At 43.5% G+C, this 20,990-nt stretch overlaps 1 protein-coding gene across 1 annotated transcript; it reads right to left on the bottom strand.

Moving 5' to 3' along the window:
- Nucleotides 1-18,869: 18,869 nt before the first annotated feature.
- On the bottom strand, nt 18,870-20,579 carry LOC147638567 (uncharacterized). Its single transcript, XM_086796002.1, has 2 exons — nt 19,350-20,579; nt 18,870-19,195 (listed from the first exon to the last, which is right to left on the bottom strand). Exon 1 carries the CDS (start codon nt 20,440-20,442, stop codon nt 20,074-20,076), a length of 369 nt encoding a protein of 122 aa, XP_086652128.1. The 5' UTR covers nt 20,443-20,579; the 3' UTR covers nt 18,870-19,195; nt 19,350-20,073.
- Between the last annotated feature and the right edge of the window lie 411 nt (nt 20,580-20,990).

The raw sequence follows: 20,990 nt of genomic DNA, 5'->3' as shown, positions 1-20,990 counted from the left end.
AGGAAAAGAGGAGAGTAACCATACATTTATCCACCCGCAACTACCTCTTCAAATGATCAATTCTTTTAATAAAGTGAAATCCCACAGTTGTAACTCTTATTCATGTATACGCCTACCATATAAAGGCAAATTTATTTTTTTATCTTAGTAGGAAAATGAGACTAAGTCCAATGCTCACATAGTAACACTAAGAGGGGGTGTTAAAATAACTCTCATGTTGTAATAAGATAAGGGATAAGAAGGATATGGATACTATGTATTTAAAAACCCTATATATGGGTGGTTCCCTCTAGTTCATACAACTTCTTAACAGCTTTCCAATAACATGTATCAATAACAAATGCTTAACTGATTTGCAATAACATGAAAATCAACTTCTTAAGAGCTTTCTAATACCATCTAGCCATAGCAAATTCTTTTACCAATCAAATATATGCATTCTAATTCTCAAGTTCAACTTGAAATATCAAGCTTCAACCAAGCTTATGGAAAAATTTCACATACATTAACACTTCAATTAAATGTTAGTAAGCACGGCAAAATCTGCACTATTATCTTGTTCCATTTATGACTTAAGCTACACAACTCCAAATCCAATGTTTGAGTAGTCTAAACAAATCTACACAAAACAAGCTTTCTATCCCCGTTGTTTGCATTAAAATCGACTTCTGAGTAACACAGAGAAAGTTATTACTATTTAAGCAATCTTCATTTTTTCCTTCACATGAGCCAATTATTAGTGAATCCGGAGTTAGGAGGCACGTGGTGTGGCAGCTCTTATTTGTTCCATTGTTCCTTCACTCATGGCTTGTTGGCTCATGTTCTCCCAAAGCTCCTCACTTGAATTGGATCCAAAAGGAGCCTAGCCTTCTTAATAGCTGAGCACTTTAATACGTGATGGTTGTTTAGTAGGTTCAACGGCTTGGTAGGTTTGAAGAAGTGTGGGTTGATGCGCTAAAATTTGATTATATTATCATTTTACAATTAATCTAGATTAGGTTCGCATCAAAGATCCCTCTGATGTTTCTGGTATAGGTTTGAAAATGATATGGCTACAAACAAGTCTTTTATTTATTTATTTATTTACTTAAAAACTAAGTCTAGAGGCATTAATTTGTTTGATTTTTAAACAAGTATTTTATTTATTTATTTATTTTTGTTGCTAGGCTCATGTGTCAAAGTTTATGCCTCTAGAGTCATGCCTTTAGGCTCATATCTACAGATTTACGTCTATAGATTTTTATATATAGGCTCACGTCTATATAGTCATGCCTTTTTTGAATGAACTCGGCTTAGTACTTCCCTTGTATGAAATAATCCTACTTGGGACATGAAAATTTCAAAATTGGACCCGTGATGATAAGGGGATAATAAGTGTACTTAATTCTCCAATAATTACGAAGGACAAGAATTCTCCTTGGAATTTATAGCTTCTTTAGATTGTATGATAAGAAAATCTTCCAAGGACATGGGTAAGTGTGTCCATATGAGTCTTTATGTAGCAGTATCTACATAGCAATCTTTATGTGACACTAGACTCTATACTCACATCTCTATACTCACATAGAACGGACATGTGGTAGTCTTTACCTAAATATAGAACAGCCTCAATAGCTAATATAAATAATTAGTGCGTTCTGTATTAGATATACTTACCTTTAGACTCACATCTACAAACTCACATGTTTAGAATCGTATCTTTTTTATGCATGACCCTAGATTTATCTCCCCTACCCAATGGATTGCCTAGATTTTTGGTGATTTTTATCATTTTTTAGACTTAATGGAGATATGATTAATAGTCGTAATCTTAATTAATGGTTATGATGCAACTAATTAAGTATTTTTTGATTATTTTTTTACGGTTTAGCATAGTTGTAATCCATCAATTCTAACAATGCATGAACAAAAATTTACTATTCCACTCTAAATCAACCTAATGGAGCTCAATGCTCATCTTTTTGGAACCACTCTTCATCCTTAGTTGGTGGTAGCTAGATCTCAAGTCAATACTTGTGAAGAAACATGCACCTTTCAATTCATTTAAAAGATCATCTATTTGTGGTATGAGATACCGATTCTTGATAGAGATCGTGTTCAAATCCCAATAATCCACATATATCCAAAAGGTACCATCCTTCTTCTTCACAAGAAGCATGGAAGATGCAAAAAGAGATTAACTTGACTCCACCCATCCTATATCCATCAACTCTTGTACTTGCCTTGCCACTTCATCTTTCTCTACTTTTCACAATCTATAGGTTTGTTGGGCCTAGCATTACGCTCAAGCTCTATTCCATGCTCGAATTCCATTTTTGGCGGCAAGCGCACATGGGCATGTCACACACCATTATATTCATCCAACAACTTTCTCATGCCCACATGCATATCTTCCTTTTTCTCTCTTCCTTACAAAGTTGTAACAAATGCACATAGCCCATTTTCTTAAGCTCACGCTTGAGTTGAGTATCATTGATCAAAATGAGATTTGATACCCGCCAATGTGATACTCTTCTCCCCATGGATAAATCACATATATCCTTGCTCCAAATTTATTTTGAAAGAGACATAACCTAAGAGTCAATCACATCCGAGAACCATGTCAATTGACCCCATGTCAAGGACCAATAAATCAGCTTCACATGTTCACCCTTTGAGAGCTCTAAGTTCACATTATGACACACCATTGTGCAATCCATAAATGCAAGGGCTCCCGCCCCGAACCCCGCCCAGGGGGGCTGCTAGCCTCCCTAGAACCACCCTAGCTAACGCTCATACCTCTCACCATCTCCTAACCATCATCCATGGTCATAATAATGACCCATTCACGTCTAAGCCGGGGTTCCTACTAAAGACATGCACCATGGCTTCTTCTCATCATGGGGGCCTAACAAATGTGCATTACACATCAAAGTGAGATACATGCTGAGAGGCGGGCATTGAGTGTATACTAACACCACATTGATAGTGACATTCTTAGCCTTGCATGACTTGAAGTTCTCTTTATGCCACTTCTCACCACAATTATAGAGCAAAGACCTTTGCTCCTCAACTTATTGATGTGGTCTTATTTCACACATTTGCTCTTGTTAGCTCCATTAGATGGCTTTCCATCCACGTCGGAAGCCTTTGAAGAGTTAGTAACTTCTTGGTTTAGGTACAACACCCCTCGGTAGCTCCGGAAGCTACAGGAGCTGTCTTCGCAAGCTTGGAGGTACCTGTATGGTATACAATACTTTATACTACAGTTTTGCGGCCATAATCGCATTTCGAGCACATCTCGGTCTCCGTTCTCTCATTGCAAGGTATTTTTTATAGTTTCAAGAAGGTCTAGTTGAAAATTATCTTTGGTCAAAATCTGGATTTTACAGTGCAACAGTGCATTTTGGGAGTGCAGACAATGTTTGCACATGTATTGTTGACATTGGGTGTATGTACATGCACTTTGGTCAGATCCGATGACCTACAGGTTGTACTGAAGTACCGTCGCAGTAGTCACAGAAGTTACTACTTTGTTTTACAGGTTGCATACAGAAATTCTCTTGTAGATTTTTTATTATTGCAGGAAAATATGTCTGGCGAAATCAATCAGATTGTTAGTGACAAACTAGACAAGAACAACTTCCATGCCTGGAAGTTCAGAATAACCAATTTCCTTATGGGTAAAGGATTTTGGGACTATGTCAAAGGAGACAATGAGTAGCCTCCTAAATTGTCTAAAGAGAATGCCACTCCCGCAAACATAAATTCAAGGATTGGAGCTAGAGTGCAAGGAAAGTCAGGTATTAGCTTTCAATAAGTATCACAGACACGATGATAGGACACATACAGGATGCCAACACTCCAGCAGTTGCGTGGCAAAATCTGGTGCAAATGTTCCTGGACCAACACAAAGGCAAGGAAATTGCAGCTAAAGGAAGAGCTCCATACTATGGAAAAGAAAATCATGTCTATCAATGAGTATGCTTTAAACATCAAGGACATTGTTGAATCCCTTGGGTCCATCAATGTATCGATGGAAGATGATTTGGTAAGTGTTTGTTTGAATGGGCTTGACAAAGAGTACAAGCCATTCAAGACCTCCATTACAGTCAGAGAGAATATTCCCAACTTTCGGAACTTCGTATCTATGCTAATAATAGAAGAAAAGTCACTAGGTGAGGACTCTTCTTCACAAAGTAAGAACACATCGAAACAAACCTTTTACTCTACTTTAGGTAGAGACAAAGATAGAGGTCGTGGTCGAGGTCAAGGTGGTGGCTGACAAGGAAATCAGAATTCCGGACAATAATAGTCCAATGATTCGCAGGCAGCAATCATACACATGTGGAAGAGGCCAATCTAGAGAAAGGGGGAGCCAAAGAGACCAAGGTGGTTGGTAACAAAGAAATCAAAATTAAAATAGCATAAAGTACTATTATTGTGCAAATCAGGATACATGGCAAAGGACTACTATAAAAAACAGAATGACATTAAAAGAAGACAGTTGGCAACAACGCAACTATGCATCATCTAGTAAACAAGGAGGTGATGACAAAGCTGAGCAGCTATTTGTGATACAACACATGCTCAGTTCCATAACAGGAGATGTGTCAAGATCTCAAGATACATGGTATGTAGATTCTGGCGCCTCTAACCATATGACCAATCATGCTAAGTGGTTTAGAGATATGCAGAAAATGAAAAAACCAGGTTATGTAAAAAACATGTGATGATACTACGCATCCCATTGCGCATGTTGGTAAAGTTCCATTGTCTATGCAAGATGGAAAAATGAAGTACTTGGCAAATATACTTCATGTTCCAAATATTACAAAGAACCTGGTTTCTCTTGGATAGATGGTTGATCACGATGTTCAAGTGAGGTTTAATCCTCAAGGATGTTTTATGGAAGACTTCAAAAATCAGTGTCGCTTGGTTACAAAGGGTAACTAAAATGGTTGGATGTTTACTTCAAATGTGAGCATGCCTGAAGTAAAGGCAGCCATGTTTGCGCATGCAACAGATGTCACTGCAGAATATTGACATATGGCACAAGCCCATTGGTCATGTGAATGTACAACGACTGAAGTCTATGCAGGCCCAAAATATTGTTGCAAGTTTGCCAAAGTTTAAGATTGATGGTATGCACAAAGTATGTGAAACATGCCACCTTAGTAAGCAGGCCAAATGTGCTTTCCCACATAAAAAGCATATAAGTGCAATGCTATTAGATGTCATACATTTAAATGTATGGGGACCGGCCAAGACTACCACAACTGCAGGTTGCAAGTATTATGTTACATTCATTGATGACCACACTGGGAAAGCGTGGATTTGCTTCATGAAGGAGAATGTGAGGTGTTTAATCACTTTCATAGACTTAAATCCTTGGTCAAAAGAAAAAGGCATGCAAGTAAAATACCTGAGATCAGATGGATGGGGACAATATTTCTCCAACAAGTTCAACGATTCTCTGAGGAAGCAAGGAATCAAAAGGTAGTTTACATGTAGGTACACTCTGCAACAGAATGGTGTTGCAGAAATAGAAAACAGGCACATTGCAGAAGTATCACGTGTCTTGATGGCTAAAAAGAATATGCCACATTATTTTTGGGCGGACGTAATAGCTACTGTTGTGTACATTATGAACATGATACCCACTGCAATTGTTCATTGTATGATGCCTGAACAGAAGTTTACAAGCATAAGACCGGATGTGTCTCACTTGAAAGTGTTTAAGTGTATTGCATATGTGCATATTCCTGATTAAGTGAGAACAAAGTTGGATCCAAAGGTAGAGAAATGCATCTTTATTGGTTATGCTATGAAGCAGAAAGGTTATAAATGTTATAACCCTACCACTCGTGTGATGTGAGTAAACAGAGATGTTGTCTTTGATCTTTGACGAGATGAGTAGCTGGAATGCACTAGCAGTGAAGGCAACAGAAGATGTAGATGTAAGAAGTGCTGATGCTGCACCACATATAGAGCAGCAATCACAAGTGCTTAGTGGACCTGAAGAGTCCACTAGCAGTGGATCCAATGTTAGCCCATCGTCGTGCAGGTTGAGGACATGTATCACGCAGGGGGGAGAAAACGGTAGATCAATCTTTTGTGCCTGATCTGTCAGCAGGTCACTCATATGTGGATGGTGACTCTAGCAGCTCTGAGCAGAGTCTTGATGACGAGCTTAGTATCCCATTTGTGGTTACTCCCTGTGCAAGGAGAATGAGAGGTGTTTTGAGGACACCTAACAGTGATCCAAGTGTACGCAGGTCTACGAGGGTTAGGTACCCTGTTGACATGTTGCGATATGATGGATATACAACCCATCATTATGCTTTACATGGTTAAAGAAATACAAGAATCGGAGCGCACTCGTTCTAAGCACACTTAGAAATAAGAAATGCGAAGATGCCATGAATGAGGAACTGGCAACAGTGGATTTAAATGCAAGTGTGTTTGCCTAAGGAAAAGAAGACAATTGGATATAAGTGGATGTATAAAGTCAAGCATAACGCTGATGGTTCAATGAGCAGGTATAAGGCAAGATTGGTGGCCAAAGACTATGCGCAGAGTTATGGCATTGACTATGAAGAGACAGTCAGCTTGGTTGCAAGAATGTCAACCGTGAGAGCTGCCATTGCTATGGCTACAACAAAGGGGTGGTCTTTACATCACATGGATGTAAAGAATGCCTTCTTGCATGGTGATTTACAAGAAGAAGTTTACACGATGCAGCCACCAGCTTATGAGAGTGATGCACACCCAGATTTCGTGTGCAAGTTACGCAAAACATTGTATGGCTTGAAGCAGACACCTAGAGCATGGTCAAACAAGATCGGGAAGTATCTTGTTACCATTCGATTTCGAAGTTCCAATGCAGATTTTTCACTTTATGTGAAAAAGAGAGGGATCATGCTATTAGTCATCTATGTGGATGACCTAATTATCACTGGTGATAGTGATATTGACATACATGATGTCAAGAGGCTTTTGAAGCAAAAGTTTGAGATGAAGGATTTGGGTGAGCTGCAATATTCTGTGCGATAGATGCCATTATAATAAGCATTATCGCACGTTAATTTACCAATATAAGACTTATAACAAAGGCATGAATCGATCTTCAGCGTCCTAGTGTGGGAAAGGCCAATAAAATGCCATAGGTCTTAGACGGATCCATTTCTTTTTTTTTGGAAACATAAAATAGTTATATATACAAGAGCCATTTATACCACTTTCTAACCTCCCACCTTTATACTGTCTAGCTTGACTCATGCGCAATCTTTCAGCCAGCAAGTCCCATCAAATGTAGTAGATACCCATCCCTTCTCCACTTCCACCAATATCTGGTTCACTAGCTGGAATTCCCCTTGTTGGAGCCTAAACTCTTCCTTCAAGTGTCCCACCTCCTTCCATCCCACCTTAGACCAATCCCTGCAGTCAACTAACCTTCTCACTCCTTTATTATGCAGCTTCCTAGCTATCCTGATGTCCAAATGGGCCAGAGGGGGAGTGAACTTATGGGTCCACCATAGACAAAGACTAAGCAGAGAGTTACCTGTGGCTTTGGTACAACCATCCCATTTCACCAGCCGCAACACTTCCTTCCAAGAAGCCTGTAATTTTCAAGGGAGCATAAGACAAAAGCTTATCTTTCCAACCTAGTCCCATCCACCTGCCTTTAACACATTAGAATCCTCAACCAGCTCTCTTATCAACCTGGTCCAAATCCTCTCTTGATGTAGACATTTAGGTAGAATCATGGCTATCCTTGCTTTAGCATGAGTGGGTAAGTGCAAAATCCCAATGCCTCATTTTATCCCAGGCTAACCAGGCTGCAGCTTTTCCATCATTTCCCCCATTTCTCCATAGGAAGTCCCTAACAGGGCCTACAATCTTCTTCCAATGACATTTTCTAAAATCAAGTACAGGACATAGATGTTGGAATTAGGGTTGCAGGAAAGCACACAAAGCTTGGAGAAGAAGAAGCAAGAATGCACACAACACAAAGTGTATTAGATTGTGTCAATGTACAAAAGATAAGTTAGCCCTAGAAGGATGGGCGTATATACAAGCCGGGGGAAAAAACCTCCTAAAGAGGGAAAAAGTGCCCCGGCGGTCCTAAGTGTATTCACACACATCACTGCCTATATATATATGGCAACAAATCCCCCCTGGGAGTGATGGTGTGAACGAGAGCTGGCACTCATGTATAGGGGAGTGCCATGCCCAAAGTAGATCAGTCCACAAAGGGGAGCAAGCCCAAAGCTTTGCGGAAAGCTTCGAACTTCTCACGAGGAAGCGCCTTTGTGAAAAGATCGGCGAGGTTGTCCTGTGTTGGCACATAGGCCAAGCTGATCTCTCCTGCTGAGAGTCTCTCCCTGACATAGTGATAATGCACCTCAATGTGCTTTGTGCGAGCATGAAAAATTGGGTTTCTCGCAACTGCCAATGCGCTCTGACTGTCAGTGAAGATAGAGGTGGCAGACTCCTGTCCAACACCCAAGTTAGCCATAAGCCGTCTGAGCCACACACACTCAACTTCAAACCTGTCTCCATTGGAGTAGCAATAGGCTTGCAGTCTTCAAGGCCAAATCTCCGCAACAATGTCTCAATATACTTTGTTTGACACAAAGCAATACCTCCATCACACTGCTTAAATTGTATCCCCAAATAATGATGCAAATGCCCCAAATCTGACATCTCAAAAGAGGCATTCAAATCAGCCTTAAAATCAGTAATATGACTCTCATTTGGTCATGTGAGCAGCATGTCATCGACATAGAGAGCAATGATTAGATGTACATCATCCACACGTTTAACATACAAAGTGCTTTCTGTTGGACTATTCTGAAAACCATGTGCAGTCAAATATGCATTTATCTTTTGATACCAAGCTCGTGGAGCTTGCTTTAAACCATATAAAGCCTTTTTCAACCTGCACACTTTGTTTTCTTGCCCTCTTTGAACAAAACCACGAGGCTGCGAAACATACACTTCCTCATGCAAATCTCCATTCAAGAACGCAGTCTTTATGTCCAGCTGATGTACATTCCAACCATTATGAGCTGCTAATGCACAAATGCTACGAATGGTAGTCATACGACAAGTGGGAGCAAAGGTCTCATCAAAATCAATGCCCTTTTCTTGAGCATAACCCTTTGCAACAAGCCTAGCCTTATAGCGATCAACACTGCCATCTGGCTTTCGTTTCAACTTAAAAACCCACTTACATCCAATGGCCTTTTTACCAATAGACAAATCACACAAAGACCATGTACCATTCTTCATTATAGCATCATATTCACTTTATATTGCAGCCAACCAATTTTCTGAATTTTGTGCCTCATCAAATGAAAGAGGTTCTTCCTCTTCACACATACTAGACACAGCCAAAGCATAACAATCTGATGCATAAGAGGCATGCTGAAAACCTGAACGAGTACGACTAGTCATAGGTACATCAATCTTACTATCACGCAAGGTTTGCACCAACCATTTAGGCATACCTCTAGCCTACTCATTTTCAGCCCTATCCTCATGAATTACATCCTGTAAATCTGCATCAGAAATAGACTGATCTATGATGTCGTTTGAAATCTGCATAGGCTGAATATTTGCCTCATTAGGACTTACATTTGAATTCCCACCTATAAAGAGAGGCAACAAAGTATCAAATACATCCCGTGAGCTTACACCTGTCTCTTTGGTACATGATAACAAAGGTTGCACAGCATCTTCCACAAAAACATCTCGACTAATCAAGATACGTTTTGACTATGGATGATACAATCTGTAACCCTTGCTCTCAGCACTGTAGCCAACAAAAATGCATTTGACAGCCTTATCATCCAATTTTCTGCGTTGTTGCACAGACACTAAAGTATAGGCCAAGCAACCAAAGACACGCAAGTGACCAATAGAAGGCTTTCTGGCATGCCAAGCTTCGTATGGAGTAATAGACTGCAAGGCCTTAGTGGGACACCTGTTGAGTACATATGCAGCACACATGACAGCTTCAAGCCAAAACGCATGTGGCAAAGCTTGGCTCTTGACCATACATCGTGCCATCTCCATAAGTGACCTGTTTTTCCTCTCAGCAACACCATTTTGCTGAGGGGTATACGGCACTGTACATTGGTGTTTTATCCCACGACTAGCCAGAAATGCATCAAACTCTTTAGACATGTACTCCCCCCCTCGAACAGAACGGAGGGTGCCCACATTACAATTGGATACATTTTCAACCATAAGCAAAAACTGTTTGAAGCACAAAAACACTTCGGACTTTGCCTTCAGTGGATATACCCATGCATGCCTTGAGTAATCATCAATGAAAGTCACGAAGTACAAGTGTTTACCAAATGACGGAGTTTGCATAGGCCCACATACATCACTATGTACAAGTTGCAATTTGCGAGTGGCCCGCACAGAACCATCCTTTGGAAATGCAGAACGCTGCATTTTGCCCAAAATACAGCCTTCACAAACATGTTTCAATGGTACCTCAAGAGGGGGCAATGAAGCAACCATATCAAATTTCTGCAAATGCAGCAAACTAGCAAAGTTCAGATGACCAAAACGAGCATGCCATAGTTTTGCATCTGAAACTGCCTTTTCATCAGAAACTGCATTTGCTGAATCTTCCACACACTTGTCATAAGAATTGAGTCTATATAGCCCACGAAACAAGGTGCCAGATACAATAATCGTATCACCAGAAGTCAAATCATGAACAGTACATCTGTCATCCACAAATTTGACTACAAGTCCAAGTCTAGCAAGCGCAGAGACAGACAATAGATTCTTCTTTATCCCTGGCACATACAAAGCATCTGAAAGTGTGAAAACGCTGCCATTTACAGCAGTAAGCATAATTTTACCAATGCCCTTCACTGGGTAAGAAGCATTATTGGCACATGTGACAGTATTCCCATTAGGGACAGCCTCAAGACAAGTGAACATATCACGATGCGAGGTAATGTGCTTTGTAGCACCACTGTCAAAATACCATACATGAGAGTCAACAGAAACTGCCAAACATGCATCATGTACAGATAGGTCATACTGGCAATACACGCTAAACGTCCATTCTATATCCTGCACAACATTTGCAGAATCTGCATTTGTAGAAGCATCCGCTATTGTGGCTGCATTTGACTCTTTCTTCTTTGCCTCTTTAGCCTTTAGCTTAGGGTATTCTTAATGACATGATCATTTGCCTTACAATAGTTGCACTTGGTCTTTTTCTTGCCTTTATCAAGAGCCTTCTCAGACTTATTGTTGCTACCTGTGGAAGGAGAAGAAGTTGCAGACCTACTAATAGGAGAAGAAACAGTGGAAGGGGCTACCTTACCACTTCTTCTCTACTGCTGGGCAGCAATAAATGCTTGATCAACTGCATGCTACCTGGCCCTGTTTTACCTGGACTGCGCTTCTTGCAAGAGCTTGTTGACTAAAGTATCATACTTGACAGCATCAGGTCTGTCCTCATTAAGAAGTCTCCACGTGGAAGCAAAAGTCTGATATGTCTCAGGTAAAGCATCAAGAACAGTCTGCACAAGAGAATGATCAGGAATAATCTCACCTGCAGAAATCAACTGTTCTTTGAGATCTTTAATCTCAGCAAGAAAAACATTCATGTCATCATCTTCTTACATAATCTTCAATTCTAGCTCTTTACACAGGTAAGCGATTTTTGCCTCGTTACGACCTGCATACAAACCAGCTAGAATATCCCAAGCCTGTTTTGCTGTTTTAGCTGAACGAATATGTGGGGTGATGTTACGTTTGACAGAAAGTGCAATCAAGGCATGAGCCTGCGCATCTTTACCATCCCAACGAGCTTGTTCAGTAGTGGGTAAAACAGCAGCAACAGTAGAGCTGCTAGAACCTGCAACATCCTCAACAGATCCTACATACACAGAACCTGGACGTACATCCGTATCCTGCACAATGTTCCACACTCCTTTTGCAACCAAAACATGCTGCATCATGTATGCCCAAAGTGGGTAGTTGCTGTCTCCATCCAGTTTATCTTCAGCATACAACATGCGAAATACATCATTGCTGTTATCAGCCATGGCCACTGACTGAAACTGATGCAAAAGCTACCTGTAATGAAGCAAAGACTGAACAGAAGACAACTTGTGATATGTAGCACGGTCCACAATAGAACACGTATGCCTGTTTTGCAGAAAACTGCACTGTCGAAATTTCTGCAGAAAATGACGAAAACACCTGTGCAGAACTTGAAATGCAAAAACGGAGCCCGAAACGACCTCAGATGCAAATTCTGAGAACGCTCTGCCCTTCGGGCTTATTTACAGAGTATAGGGACCTGCAAGCGCTTGTGAAAACTCACCTCAATCGGAGAACGTGAGTCGGAGGGTACTGGCGGCGTAGCCCTGGGAGCCGATGCCTGCTCTGATACCAATTGTTGGAATTAGGGTTGCAGGAAAGCACACAAAGCTTGGAGAAGAAGAAGCAAGAATGCACACAACACAAAGTGTATTAGATTGTGTCAATGTACAAAAGATAAGTTAGCCCTAGAAGGATGGGCGTATATACAAGCCGGGGGAAAAAACCTCCTAAAGAGGAAAAAAATGCCTCGGCGGTCCTAAGTGTGTTCACACACATCACTGCCTATATATATATGGCAACAATAGAAACACAATATAAGCATTTAACACCACATTGCAGTTGAGCACCCTGTCACAGAATTGAATCCTAATACTCTTCCATTTCTTCAGCTTATTTAAAAATCTTTCAATTGTCCAATTTGTCAACTATTTGTTTAACACCTCCACTCCAAAAGGAGTGTCTGATTATGTCCCCTTGTCATTACATCACACCCCTATCTCTCCAAGTCAAAATCATTTTCTTCAAACAAACTAATGATCCTATATTTATGGATATTACACCTAGAGTCTGAGGTCTCTGCAAACTCCTACACAATCAAAAAAGCATGTCTCAAGTTGTCATTATCTACCCTCAAAAAGGGCAATGAGGAGTCATCTGCAAAGCATTGTATAACCAGCTGCTCCCCATCCCTCAATTTCAACACAATTACCCCTCCCTTGTCACCTGCATCTTCCAAAGCCACAATCAAAGGATGGGAAGCAATAGCAAATAACAAAGAAGCCAAAGGGCATCCCAGTCTCACAGATCTTCTAATTTCAAAGTTCCCAACCAATCTTCCATTCAAAAAAAATTTAGACTGTCCAACCATTGTAAGAGTATATATACAAGTAACCATCCTATTTCCAAACCCCAACCTTTCCATGCCCCTAGCCACAAAGGACCAATGAATCCTATCATCATAGGCTTTCTCTAAGTCAAGTTGCATCATAATGCATTCTTGATCCATTTTCTCAGCCACTTCTTTTTTCTCCCCGGGAAAAATATCATTCAATTAGTTAAAAAGAAATAGCCACAAGGGGCTTAATACAACCACAAAGGGATAAATACAAACTCGCCTCATATAAGGGCAGGAAACAAGTGATCATAAGGGGAAGAGATGCTTCTCCTCCGGCTGTCCGCTCTGTGAGGAGAAGGCTATCTCATACAGGGGGAGGGGGGGTAAAACAACCACACAGGTGGTCTGTAGTGCCGAATGGGGTTACCGCCTCTATCGGTGAGAAAAGGGCCAGGCCTCCAAAGTCTCACGAAAGCTTCCCGCTTTTCTGCATGCGATCAGAAACTCCCTCTAGCTTCCCCCACTGACTGTGGAGGATGTGAATGATGTTGAGCCATATGCTCCTGATGGTCTCAGCCGACGGACTGTGGGTACCCTCGATGGCCCCGCTGCATCTAGCACACCATATGTGCCACGCTGCTATGCTACTGCAAATCTCCCATCATTGGCATGAACTTGGACACCAAACACCTACAGGTGAGGCTGTGACTAGTACTAATGCAATACGGTGGTGAGAGACCTGAAGGGCATGGCCTCCCCCATCCTCCTCGTAAGTCCTGACCACTCTAGCCTCGGTGGCCCAAGCGACAGTACCAAGTGATAATCCGGGTCGACGCCCTGTCCATAGCAAAGATGCGGAGAATCCGCTACCGAAACTACTCAACCTTTGGGCAATCCCAAAGGCAATGTCACCAAGACTCCGAGGGGTGGCCGCACCTCGGGCAAGCTGCTTGTTGCCCTCTGACTGCCAGCCAAGTACCCATTGCCAGACTCCTGTGTGCCGTCAACCAGAGGAAGAGAGTGATCTTCCTCGGCCGAAAGCTGTCCCAAATCCTCTTCCAGAAATCTGAAAGGAAGCGCTGTGATAGGCCCTGAGCCTACCAGTGTGCTACTGTTGCCAGTGTGCCATCGATCTCCGACGTCTGGATCCTACGGCCGAGCATCGTTGTATATGCAAAGAAAGAGGCATCCAGAGTCTCCACCTGATCTGTGGGATCATGCCACGTCCACTCTCCCGGATTCCACTGCAACCGCGTGAGAGGTTGGCACTCCCAAATCCATAACCACCAAAATCTCTCCCTGGCCACCTTGGCCGGTGCTAGATCTATGTGCCATGTGCATGCCCGAAAACCAATCAATCTCAACCTCTGCAAGGTGTGCAACCTCTAAACTCTCTAATCTGCCATGTAATCCAATAGAAAAAGTGAGCAGACAACTGTCCTCATCTGCTCCATAGACCACGACGAGAATAGCATGTCTGGTGAACATGCCTAGCCATATCGGGGGGTCGGGTCTAGAATAGGAGTCAGCCACTCCAGAGGCATAGCTGAGTCATTGTCGATGCTGAGCCTGTCTCTACCCCAGATCCTTGTTAGGCCTCTCTCCTGCTCCTCTTGAGGTAACTGCCTGTGTGCAACCTGATCTCCGAGAAAAGGCCCAGCACGAGGTGATGTACCACATGGTGACAAGCAGTACCTGGTTCACCACCACCACTCTGCCTGCTAGGGATAGCCTCGCCGAGCTCTAGTATAGAAGCTTCTTCCGAATACTCAGAAGAAGCTAAGCAAGCTACTGCTCAGGAGAGGTATCAATGCCAACCTAGCAACCGAAGTATCGGACTGGAGTGCCCCTTGAGATCCATTGGAAAGCCTCAATTGGTCGCCAAGGCAGCGTGGGTGTTGAGCCTACCCAAAAACCAAAACTTGTGCCAGTTAATTTGTGCTCCTGATGCACGACAGAAAATCTCTATCGCCTTCGCAAATCTCTGGAGATTCCCAACATCTCCAACAAGGTAGGCTGATGTGTCGTTTGCAAACTCTGAGTCCAACAGCTCCTCCTGCATGCGGAGGGAAAGACGCAATCCCTGAAGTCCGGTCTCCTAGGCGGAGAGAAAACTACTCATGGCCTCAAGCGATAAATACAAAGAGGTACGGTGCCAGAGGACAGCCCTGTCAAACCGAGTGGGAAAGAGGGAATATGTCGCCTCGGGCTCCCTAAATGAGAACCTGGCTGTGAGATGCTGAATAAAGTCCAAAGACTACACGAATCCACTCCATAGGGAATCCCATCCAGCTCATAGTGCCCTCTAGAAAGCTCCAATCCACCCTATCATAAGCTTTCCCAAAGTCAAGAAGTAGCACAATGAGGTCCTGCTGTCGCATCCTGGCCAAAGCTGTCGCCTCCCAAAAGGTAAAGATATTGTCCAGAATATTCCGATCCTGAACAAAACCAGTCTAAGTGTCATGAATTAAGTCTAGGAGGGAAGGTTGAAGTCGCCTGCTGATGGCCTTGGCCAAAATTTCGTAGGTCGTCCCTAGAAGGGTGATGGGTCTCCACTGCCAAATTTCCAATCTATCACCACCTTCCTTGGGAACCAAATGTATCAAGCCCTCTATGAGCCTCTCTGCAATGGCACTTGTGAGCATAATCTCATTGAAGGTAGTGCGAAGGCCACCTTCCATGAGGTCCCAATGGCGAAGAAAGAAATAAGCACAAAGCCCATCCGACCCCGGGCATTTGCCCCTGGGTAATGCCTTCACCCCCTCTGCCAGCTCCTCCACTGTGAAAGGGGTCAATAAGAAAGATCGAAGGGAGAGGGGAACCACCTCTCTCGTGTGTCTCCAGACTCTCGCGCGCATCCATCACCTGGGGGGATAATGTGTCACCAGTGAGAAGAGACCGGAAGAAATCCGTGGCAATGGCTCTCACCTGCAGACGATCGGAAACAATAACTCCATCCTAGCCACGTCGCCTACGAATACCGTCTCTCCTCTTGTGAGGGCCGGCTATCTCAAAGAAGTCTCCAGTAACTATGTCACCGGCCTAAGTCCAAAATGAGGCCTTGGCATGGTATCTATATTCCACCCTCCTCTCCACAATGGACCAAATCTCCGTGCGAGCAGCAGCGATCTGACTCTCAATCCATGAGCTATCCGGGGAAATCTGCTGTAGACACTCTAAAGAGGCTAGGCCCCTCCTCAGACTCCTCTCCTGCTCTCGAAATCCCTCCAATCTCTTCTGGGATGCCTCTTGTAAGAAAATACTAACCTCCCCAAGGCCCTCATCCAAAGTGCACGCTACAGATCTTGAGGAAAAGTGTAGACCCGCCCATATCTGCTCAATCCGGCTACAACTCTCGGGGTCTTGAATGAGGCTGTCTGGAATCCTGGAGCTCGCATGTCTGTCAGGTCCTCTAGGAACAGAATAACTAGGGCATGATCTGAAAATGTAGTGCGTGCCAAAATACCAACCATGCCTCCACGGCTGCAAGCCCACTCGTCAACATTAAAGGCAATACGAATGCGGAGAGATGAAATCCCTGCAGCTCGTGCGAGGGTCGAGGCAGCGGTGGGGGGACATTCCATCTCTCCCGATGGCACCACCAATCACTAGGAAAAGAAGTTATTCCTTCCTGACGGCTGGAAAGCAGACTGTCTCACAGGAAAGCCTAAAACTCTAGCTAATGGGTCAGACGTCGCGGGTCGAAGCCGTGCTGCCACCGTGCAAAGAAGGCCTAGGCCGTACACAATGCAATGTGGCTCAGCTGGATGACAAGATCAGACGTCGCTGGTGAGTCAAACTCAACCTGGTAGTAGCCGCACCCCAAAGGATGAATATCTATAATCTTTGATGGCGCACCTAGGAGGCTAGCCTGAACAAGATCTCTGAGTTGGCCACGCGCGGGGCAGCTACCGACAATCTTGCATACCAGAGTGGAGGCCTCTAGGGATGCGACAATCGTAGCAAGAAGCGACAGTGAACTGGGAGGGAGGGGAGAAGGCGAGCAAGAAATGGCGAGGGCAAGGGGAGCAGGGGCGAAGGGGTGAAGCGATGGCAGGCAGGCACAATAAGGGGGGGAGCTCGCAGCACACGCACGACTTCCAATTCTGGGCCACTTCTCTACCCAGCATGGCAGCAAAAATGTTATCGTAGATAGATAACCAAACTGTTTTCTCCAAAATACCTCCTGTAAAACTGGAGTGATCCTCAAAGCACAGTAATGGGTCTCCAATGGTTAAACCTGTTTTTACAGGCTACTTGCTTGGCGATAAGTTTTACAACACCTTTCAAGTACTTATCCAAGCTTCCAATATCAAAGGCAACCTTACATAGTCCCACACCAGATCCTTGATAGAGGGCCAAAATGCAATTAAAAACTCTGCCGATAACCCATCCCAGCTAGGAGCAAGCTTCTAAAGGGCCAACCAGCATTTCATCCATTTCCACCTGTCTTTCCAACCATCTAGCCTTAACCCATCCCAGCTAGGAGCAAGCTTCTAAAGGGCCAACCAGCATTTCATCCATTTCCACCTCTCTTTCCAACCATCTAGCCTTGTCAACTTCCACTCTCTTGCTGACTAGACCTAGAAGACTGTTCTCTGCTTGAAATCTCCTTTGAGAGCAGTCTTCCTTCAGACTCAGTGTGGATCCAAGGAATTCAACCCGATTCTCGACGTGCCAACCAGTTCTCCAAGTGCCGACCTTAGCAACAACAAGAGGCTTAAAATCTCCACCCATACTAGGCAAGCCTCCTACAGGCTCTTATTCACATCAAACAGTGGATCAAAAGGTACAGCATGTACCAACTTTTGTCCAAGGAATAATAGAGCTCTCGCGAATGGATCAGCCACAATTTGCCCTTCCGTGAACAAGACATTAAAAAAACCTTTGCCAAGATAGAAAATCTGTGAAACCACCTTTTCATGGCACATATCATCTTGCAACCATTTTCCTAAATCCGCCTTACTCGGCGGTCTCCCAAGACATAACAGTATGGCATTGCACATTGAGAATAGACCAATCTGTCTCCTCACCAGCCAGAGGAGATTCTTGCACATACCTTTCTTTGATCATAAGTCCTTCTCTGAGTTTAAGCGTTCAATCTCGCTGAAATCCAACCCGAGTACAGCTTCTTCGCTTCCCTCTCTTCTCCTTCATTATCACGATTTCCTTTCATGTCCTCGTCAAGCTCCCAATCCACTCAATCACCATCACCTGCTTCAACGCCTTGACCCAATCACTATCCATCTCTCAGGCGTCACCGCCCTGCTCACTTGCATGCACAAGAGATACAGCTCAGCTCATATGCACTTTGTTAGTTTCCAAAGGCTCTCCTCATTGTTGTGTTAAGTTTTCGACCATATTGGGAAAAAAAAAAAGGAATATAAAACAAAGGCTTGAAGCATATTCACTTAAGTACCAATATACATGCGAACTAAATAACAAAATGTTGAACGAAATTTTTAGTAGAGTGAAAAAATACTTGAAAGTTAATTAAAAAAGAAAGGTTACTCCTACAATGATGGGCTTTTTGGAAAAACCCATTAAAAAAAATTCTTAAAAGTAAACTTCCATTACTCGTTTGCAACTACTGCGCAAAACTTATTAACAAGGAAAAATTATAATCTCATCTGAGACCTTTAAATATTTATACTTAACATACCAAACGTAGCACAATTGAATAATATAAAAGAAAGATTAAATTTCCCTAGAAAGGAGATTTGCACAATTAAGGGACTGGGTCATGAGGAGTATGGTGTACATGGACCATGATAAATAGCAATCAATTCTTCCTAGATTTTGTATAAAGTTTTTCAAATGAAATAAAAAGAAAGATTAAATACAAACATATATATGTGTAGTATGGCCCATGGGTCATAGGTTTCATGAACTCCACCAGTCATAGCACCCTTTGCATTGTTGCTACAATTTTTTATACTGCTCTATTAATCGAGATGCGTGAAGGCGAGACGCAGGATCAATTGTACATCCAAGGGTACGTAGGTAAGAGACCTACATCAAGCAAGCATGTTTTTGTTCAGAGTTTTCCCTAATCTAAGGTGCCGAGGTTCCAGCACTCGCGCCAAGATTTGTGGAAACTTCCCATTACAGTACCAATCTGGAATATGTCAAAACTTCTGATTTGCCATATACAGTTAGACGGTACCTGTTTAGAAGTAGCTGGGGCTGAGCCCATGGAACGCTCGGCACATTTGTGTTGAAAATACTCCTGTATAGCACAAGAACACATTTCAAAGAAGTCTTTCAGTACATAGCTTTCTACTTTCGAAAAGACGACTCCTCTGGGGAAAAAGAAGAGCATAGCTATAATCTTCTCCTCCTTCCTATCCCCCCTTGCACTTCCCACCAGACCTCCGCTCCTCCCCACCCTTATGCGCCCCTGTTTACGTCGTCACTTCTTCCCTCATGTTACCAGTAGCCTTTGGTATTTCTCTTGCCCAACCCTCTTCCTCTTCTGTTTGGATTTCTAGCAGAGTTCTTCACTCGGCTTTCGAAAGAGGCCCCTGGTGCCCCCCTTTCAACCACGCCGCCCCAACTGCCCTCAACTGTCACCGGAGAACCTCCCTCAACAATCATCGACTCCTCACCAATGGGTGGCCGCGACAAACACATCCAAATGGCTCTGCAGCAGAGGGCTCTTCACACACACACCCCCACCCCCCCCTGTCACGCTGAGGATCCCTCACACGCACCCCCTCGGGTAGCCCCTTCAGCCATCGAGACAGGTCACCCTTCTGCTCAAACACTTTTCTGTTATCCAGGTCCAGTGGCTCATCTTTGACTACCGACAAATGTACCTCCAGGCCGGCAGAGCAGAGCAACACGGACGGAGCCATGGAAGGACTTCCGGCTACTCCAGATCCCAACATTCAGTGTACACCTGGCTTGCGATAGCCAACCGTCCCGTGACCTGCTGCGCATGTGGTGTCCCCTGGGAGTCCCAACAATACCACCTTTGGATTTGGCCAAAAGCAGAGCAGATATGGGGGCAGATTCTCCGCCTTTTCAGTGTACAGAGTGGCCGTTCGATTGGTTACTTTGAGCACAGAGGGAGGTATCAGCTCATGCTTCTTTGCAAGGAGATGATATATCAGATCAGGATGATTTTGTTGAGTCCTCTCTACTTGGAGGGAGCGATATGCAGGATGCTCAGCGCAGTGGGGATCATGTATTGCAGGATTTTCAACATGATGCCATTGCCCTTGATGCCCCGCAGGGTGCACAGGTTTCTCGTACATATGCAGGTACTGTGTAGGGCCCCGGACAAGGGCATGTCAATGGACTTTGCCCCGTGAATTCTCCCGTCCTCGAACATTATGAGAGGCGTCCTCAGGCTGTGCCCATCGTCTTCTTAGATCAAGGGTCAAACCCTCTTCTCTTCCATGAGAATCGTCTCATGGAATGTTCAGGGCCTTGGAGGGCTTCCCACCCGAAGTAGGAAGCGCCTTCTGAAGGACCAGCTTCACCCTGCTGTTACAGGAGGGTCTATGGATATACTTTTGTTGCAAGAACACAAATTGGATAGATCTTAGTGTGGCAAAACTGGTAAGAATCAAGATGCTTTCTGGCCACACCTTATGGTTCTCGGCTGTTGGGACTAGAGGGGGTGTTTGCCTTTCAGCATATGTTATGCCTCATGTTATTGGGCACGGTGTTATCATCCCTGCTAGAGCGCAGTGGATCTTGATCATGCATGAGGGTCAGAAATTGGGAATCTTGAATATTTATGCACCTAACGTGAGAGGTGAAAGGGTGGCCTTTTGGCACACCATTACAAATGTCATTC

Source organism: Cibotium barometz, chromosome 5, assembly GCF_041138505.1.
Source record: "Cibotium barometz isolate CiBa-2024 chromosome 5, ASM4113850v1, whole genome shotgun sequence".
Lineage (NCBI taxonomy): Eukaryota > Viridiplantae > Streptophyta > Polypodiopsida > Cyatheales > Cibotiaceae > Cibotium > Cibotium barometz.
This window is presented reverse-complemented; position numbering and strand designations above follow the sequence as displayed.

Excerpts from the sequence above, each read along its gene's own strand:
- LOC147638567 (XM_086796002.1), bottom strand. The coding sequence starts at position 20,442 with ATGTACGAGAAACCTGTGCACCCTGCGGGGCATCAAGGGCAATGGCAT.